Genomic DNA, 6,284 nt, shown 5'->3' on the forward strand with positions numbered 1-6,284 from the left:
ATCGGCTTGTCCAGCTCAAGCCTCTCTCTGCATCACAGGCCCCTGGGTTATATTGAGTAAATAAATTAGCACAGGAGGGGGAGGGGATGGTCACATGATGTGATTTTCCTTCGCTTAACTTAAGCAGTTTGAGGGATCGATCCCATTATCTCTATCAGTCCTCCCTCAGAGTCAATGGAACCTCTACTGCATGCTAGCCGGTATGTACACACGTTTTTCAATTACATTCTCAAACTCGCAAAGCCATTGCTTTACCTTAATGGGTGTTTTAAAAGGGATGAATACGAGTTTTATTTTAAGCAGCAGAAAAGGAGAAAACGTTCCATTGTGCCTAATCAAGGCATTTATAGAAGGTTCAAGCCAATCCGGGAGACTGTGCAGCTGGCAACTCAGCACAATGTTAGTGGAGTAAAAGGCCATTTGTTATTTTAGAACAGTTCCTCACCTAAATCAAAGCAGGACTAATGTCAAAGCTTTTCTGGGAAGATCTCTTCCCAAAGCTGAAGCTTTGAACAGGATTTATCAGGAACACTCCTTAAGTGCTACAACAAGCAGAACATGCTTGTTTTACTAACGTTTGCTTCTCTTCTCCTCTCCAAAAGGAGCCTGTTGCTGTCAGACTGAGCAGACAGCGGGACCGTATGAGAGCTAGCTACATTCAATCAATGTGAGGGGGGAACACAGCAGCTCTAGAACTAAATGGCTGAAGGCTTTTGCTTCTTAGCAGGCAACATGGCTTCTGTGAGTGTATGGAGCGGAATGGAGAGATTGGAGAGGATTTAAAGGGATTGGGGGAGAACAAATGGTGTGATATACTGTAGGTAGATGTGTCTGAAAACAATCAGCGTAACAGGTTATTGGTAGAGCCACCTATACAGGCTATACAGAATTTACATAGCTCTGTGACGACCTTTGAACCTTCCCTCTCTGTTTGGATATTAACTGGGCTACAGTAATGGAGGTTATTGCTCAAACATAGCTCTACGTCAGAGATACGTTCATATCCTACAAACAGACAGAGCCATGTTGTCCACCGACAGTATTCCCTCATTTTCAACATCCATCATCACTCTTCAGTTTTCCTTACTGAATGAAAGTGTCTTGACTTCTGAAGTCAATAATGGCAATAGGGTTGGAAAATCTCAGTAACTTTCACAAAATGTCCAGGTTTTCCAAAAATCCTGATTCCCTGCTTATCCCCTCCTTATTCCGCGAATCAGGAAAACCGTGGAATTTGGGGAATTTTGCAACCATAGACAATCACAATCAGGTTACATAAGAAGTAGAGCATGGGCTTGTACAGTCCTGTAAATCCATGTGAGTGTTTGGATTCCAGGGGCTTGTCGGTGATGTGTATGTCTGGATGACGCCAGTTTACTGTGTTAATCTGGGTCCAGCTAGGTCTGTGGAGAGCTTTCTCAACCTTCTGTGAAATGAACATCACTCAAGGACATGTTTCTAATCTTCACCACCCAGTTGATCAGAAAAAGTGGATTTGGCATTACGAAGTTTGGCCCTCTGCTTGGCCTCACCATGGCCCAAATACTACAGGATGATGAAACTCTCTGAAGGATGAGAGAGGGATGAAGAATGGAGGGATGAAGAATGGAGGGATGAAGAATGAAGGGATGAAGAATGGAGGGATGAAGGATGGAGGGATGAAGAATGGAGGGATGAAGATGGAGGGATGAAGAACGGAGGGATGAAGATGGAGCAGAGATAAAGGAGTTGGATGTCCTGTTAGCACTCTCTTCCTTCATCTCTCATACAGTAGACCTCTCTCTGCCTATGCATTTCACCCAGGTCTGCCACTCTGCATGGTTTTATATAGGCCTGTCTGTGATGTACATGCAGGGCTCTAAAGTGGTCACATATGCGGGCCGCATTTTACGTTCATAAACCACGGCGTGGCCATTAACACCTTGTTCAGTCATGTTACCTCATTAGCTATCTAGCTAACAACCTGGTAACTTTACCAGTATATCCACACATTTGGGGACACAGACAGAATGGTAAGGTACAGCTTCTTCAGGAGATCAATGATCATATGAACCAATTAATGAATGATAGATTTGCATGTGGTCACATACAAAATGAAATTATTAAAGAGACAGTGTACAGTATTCAATGTAATGCATCTCAATAGGAAACAATGCTTTTTACACAATGTAGAAACCAAATATTTCACAAATTACTGTGTAATTCCAATGACAGGTATTTGTATCGCTTTTATAGTGAACAAATGTCTTTACAGGGTTACATTTTAGTTTCTAGAGCACAGCATGTGCTTCAAAAGTATCTAGAATTCATATAGGCCCAATACAGCCTGTATCTCAATCAATTTACAAATCTTATTTACTGGTGCTCCTTCATCTTATGTGGTGCTCTTAAGTCATCCGCAGGCCCTTTTCCCACCGGCCCGCCTCACCATCTGATCTTAATGGGTACTGTAATAGATGAGATCGTGTCCTCATCACAGAGATAGCATGAAGAAGAGGTTTTGATGTTGCAGGACAGAGAAGAGAGTATTTCTATGGCTTTGTTTTGCCAGTAGAACATCATCCAATAAGCAGTGTCACGGCAGTGCGTGCATGTTTGTTTGTGTGTGTGTGTGTGTGTGTGTGCGTGTGTGTGCGTGTGTGTGTGTGTGCGTGTGTGTATGTGTGTGTGTGTGTGTGTGTGTGTGTGTGTGTGTGTGTGTGTGTGTGTGTGTGTGGCAGCAGCAGCATTGTTCTCTGTCTGTAGCGATTAGAAGGGGGGCTGAGAGGGACGGGAAGGCAGGGAAGCACATGTCTGGTGTAAAGTGTCCGTGCTCCTCTCCTCAGATCACGTGTTGCTGCCTAAAGCTTACCGTATGCTTCCCAGTTGAAACGGTTTGTGCATATAGTATGACGACATTTTGTGACGTTTTAGTTTGTTTTGGTGCCTATACCTTAAGGAGCAGAAATGAACTGATGCTAAACTGGACAAATGTCAGTAATGATTCCCCTGACCTTTGAAATGTGATCTCGGTGGAAAAACACATGGTAAAGCTTTGTAGCATTGCATATCTTATCTTGATATGGGCTGTAACCAAAACTGATTACAGCTCAAATGAATTGACCAAGTTGCATGCCACGTCTTACTACATCTTTCCTTATTCAAAGTTGCAAATCAACTTCAAATTATAAAAAAGGTCTTGAAACCCATCAAAAACCTCACCTATTTCCTGAACCTCTATCTCTGCATCTGACGGAGATGATGGAAGAGATACAGTGTGTGAGATGTGACCTTTCAGTTGAATGCATTAGCAGTCAGTTTAGGAAACAAAAGACAAAGCAAGGTCAATGGAGAAAGGCCTTGAACACATTCATCCTTAAGAGTCTATTGACCCACCCGTGCATCAATCTAAGTAATATGATAAAAAAAATCCCCATCAAAATCCGTCAGTTAAACTAGACATGTTGGCCTTCTGCCACTGCGGTGGAAGGAGTCCGAGCTACAGCGTTGTATTTCAGACAATGACACATCCTGAAAATAGGCCTTCTCACGACAACGTCTGTAACAACTGACCATTCTATTACAACCACTCTATGGAAAAGGGGAGACTCTCATGAACACAATAATGTTCTCCGTTTTGTTCTACGACCCACACAAGTGTCATGGGACTCGTCTGACAGTAACCCATACAAAGAAATGGAAGTATCGAGGTAGTTTTGTGCCCCCAAAAATAAGGGGTTAAATATGCATACAAAAAAATATTCAGTACCAGTCAAAAGTTTGGACACACTCAAGGGTTTTTCTTTATTTTTACTATTTTTACTACATTGTAGAATAATAGTGAAGACATCAAAACTATGAAATAACACATGTGGAATCATGTAGTAACCAATAAAAGTTTTTATTTTTGATTCTTCAAAGTAGCCACCCTTTACCTTGATGACAGCTTTGCACACTCTTGGCATTCTCTCAACCAGCTTCATGAGGAATGCTTTTCCAACAGTCTTGAAGGAGTTCCCACATATGCTGATCACTTGTTGGCTGCTTAACCTTCACTCTGCGGTCCAACTCATCCCAAAACATTTCACTTGGGTTGAGGTTGGGTGATTGTGGAGGCCAGGTCATCTGATGCAGCACTCCATCACTCTCCTTGGTCAAATAGCCCTTACACAGCCTGGAGGTGTGTTTTGGGTCATTGTCCTGTCGAAAAACAAATGATAGTCCCAGTGAGCACAAACCAGATGGGATGGCGTATTGCTGCAGAATGATGTCGTAGTCTTGCTGGTTAAGTGTGCCATGAATTCTAAGTAAATCACATACAGTGTCACCAGCAAAGCACCCCCACACCATCACACCTCCTCCTCCATGCTTCATGGTGGGAACCACACATGCGGAGATCATCCGTTCACCTACTCTGCGTCTCACAAAAACACAGCGGTTGGAACCAAAAATCTCAAATTTGGACTCATCAGACCAAAGGACAGATTTCCACCGGTCTAATGTCCATTGCTCGTGTTTTTTGGACAGAGAAAGTCTTTTCTTATTATTGGTGTCCTTTAGTAGTGGTTTCTTTGCAGCAATTCAACCATGAAGGCTTGATTCACGCATTCTTCTCTGAACAGTTGATGTTGAGATGTGTCTGTTACTTGAACTCTGTGAAGCATTTATTTGGGCTGCAATCTGAGGCTGGTAACTCTAATGAACTTGTCCTCTGCAGCAGAGTCTCTTCCTTTCCTGTGGCGGTCCTCATGAGAGCCAGTTTCATCATAGCGCTTGATGGTTTTTGCGACTGCTCTTGAAGAAACTTTCAAAGTTCTTGAAATGTTTTGTATTGACTGACCTTCATGTCTTAAAGGATGGACTGTCGTTTCTCTTTACTTATTTGAGCTGTTCTTGCCATAATATGGATGTGGTCTTTTACCAAATAGGGCTATCTTCTGTATACCACCCCTACCATGTCACAACACAACTGATAGGCTCAAACGCATTAAGAAGGAAAGAAATTCCACAAATTAACTTTTAGCAAAGCATGCCTGTTAATTGAAATACATTCCAGGTGACTACCTTATGAAGCTGGTTGAGAGAATGCCAATATCGTGCAAAGCTGTCATCAAGGGGTGGCTAAAATATATTTTGATTTGTTTAACACTTTTTTTGGTAACTACATGATTCCATATGTGTTATTTCATATGGAATCATTTCATATGGAATCATATTATTTCATAATATTGTGCAATGTAGAAAATAGTAAAAATAAAGAAAAACCCTGGTATGTATACCTAAAGAGGTCCTAAAATTCCAAATCAAATAGCTAAATGACCCCCTCTTTAGAGCTTAATACCTCAATTTCTGGCCTTTCAGCTGATCCATTGTGCTATTTCAACATGCCATCAGTCTTTCAGATAAGCCTATGAAGAGCTCTTAGGATCGGGTAGAGAGGTGTTTGGCTCAGTATGGTATAATGCTAAAGGAATGTCTCATTTCAGCTTTATGCCAGCGGTTGAAGGATTTAGTTTTCTCTTCAGCTCAGAAGGAGATTGAGCGGCATCAGCGGCACGATTTGCGGAGATTATATTCTACGAGGTGCCAGCCGCAAGTAATTGAAACTAAAAATAACTTTACAAATGTTTTGCATTCGGAGACAGTAGCAGCCCAGTGTTGGTGTCAAGCTCTCTGTCACTGCTCTGTTGTCTATGACGCTCTCTGTCACTGCTCTGTTGTCTCTGACGCTCTCTGTCACTGCTCTGTTGTCTATGACGCTCTCTGTCACTGCTCTGTTGTCTCTGACGCTCTCTGTCACTGCTCTGTTGTCTATGACGCTCTCTCAGTCTCTCCCTCCCTCCTCGACTACCTTTATATTGAGATGTCCTGTTGACAGATTTGTCTAACCTGTCCACCATTAAGGCTTTGGCTAGGCTACCAGTTAGCAGGAAGCAATACAGATGTCCATCAAAAAATAACACAAGGTGCTTATAATGCATTATAAAGAGGGTATTCAAGTGTTACCTATTGTTGTGCTTGTTGATGCTGTTTTTGTTCATGTTTAAAGGGGAGACGTTGTTTACTCTCTACAGTTTGTTAAACAGAACGCCGGTGATGGGGTAACTGGGTAACGTTGTCGTGTGTTCCTCTGCAGATGCTCATTGTGCAAAGGGTTTTTGTGTACAGTGGAATGAGGGAAACAAAACAGAAGTAACTGTTTGGATTAACTGATTAGCAAGCAATTATTAAACTGATACACATCTGTATTTGGGGGTTCAATTAAAAAGCAATTAATGATGTCAGTGCTTGGGGTGAAACATCCA

At 42.1% G+C, this 6,284-nt stretch overlaps 1 protein-coding gene across 7 annotated transcripts in view; it reads left to right on the top strand.

Moving 5' to 3' along the window:
• The window catches only part of LOC115181010 (oxidation resistance protein 1), a 162,417-nt gene that overhangs the window by 56,004 nt on the left and 100,129 nt on the right, over positions 1-6,284 (top strand). For 4 of the 7 annotated variants that reach the window (XM_029743125.1, XM_029743160.1, XM_029743133.1 and 1 more), the window contains exon 1: positions 160-200. The exons of the other annotated variants lie outside the window; for them this stretch is intronic. In XM_029743125.1, the coding sequence (XP_029598985.1) occupies positions 175-200 (26 nt within the window). In that variant the 5' untranslated portion in view covers positions 160-174. Of the gene's footprint in view, positions 1-159; positions 201-6,284 lie in introns of those variants that run through there. 7 annotated transcript variants of the gene reach the window in all.

Source organism: Salmo trutta, chromosome 3 (assembly GCF_901001165.1).
Source record: "Salmo trutta chromosome 3, fSalTru1.1, whole genome shotgun sequence".
NCBI lineage: Eukaryota > Metazoa > Chordata > Actinopteri > Salmoniformes > Salmonidae > Salmo > Salmo trutta.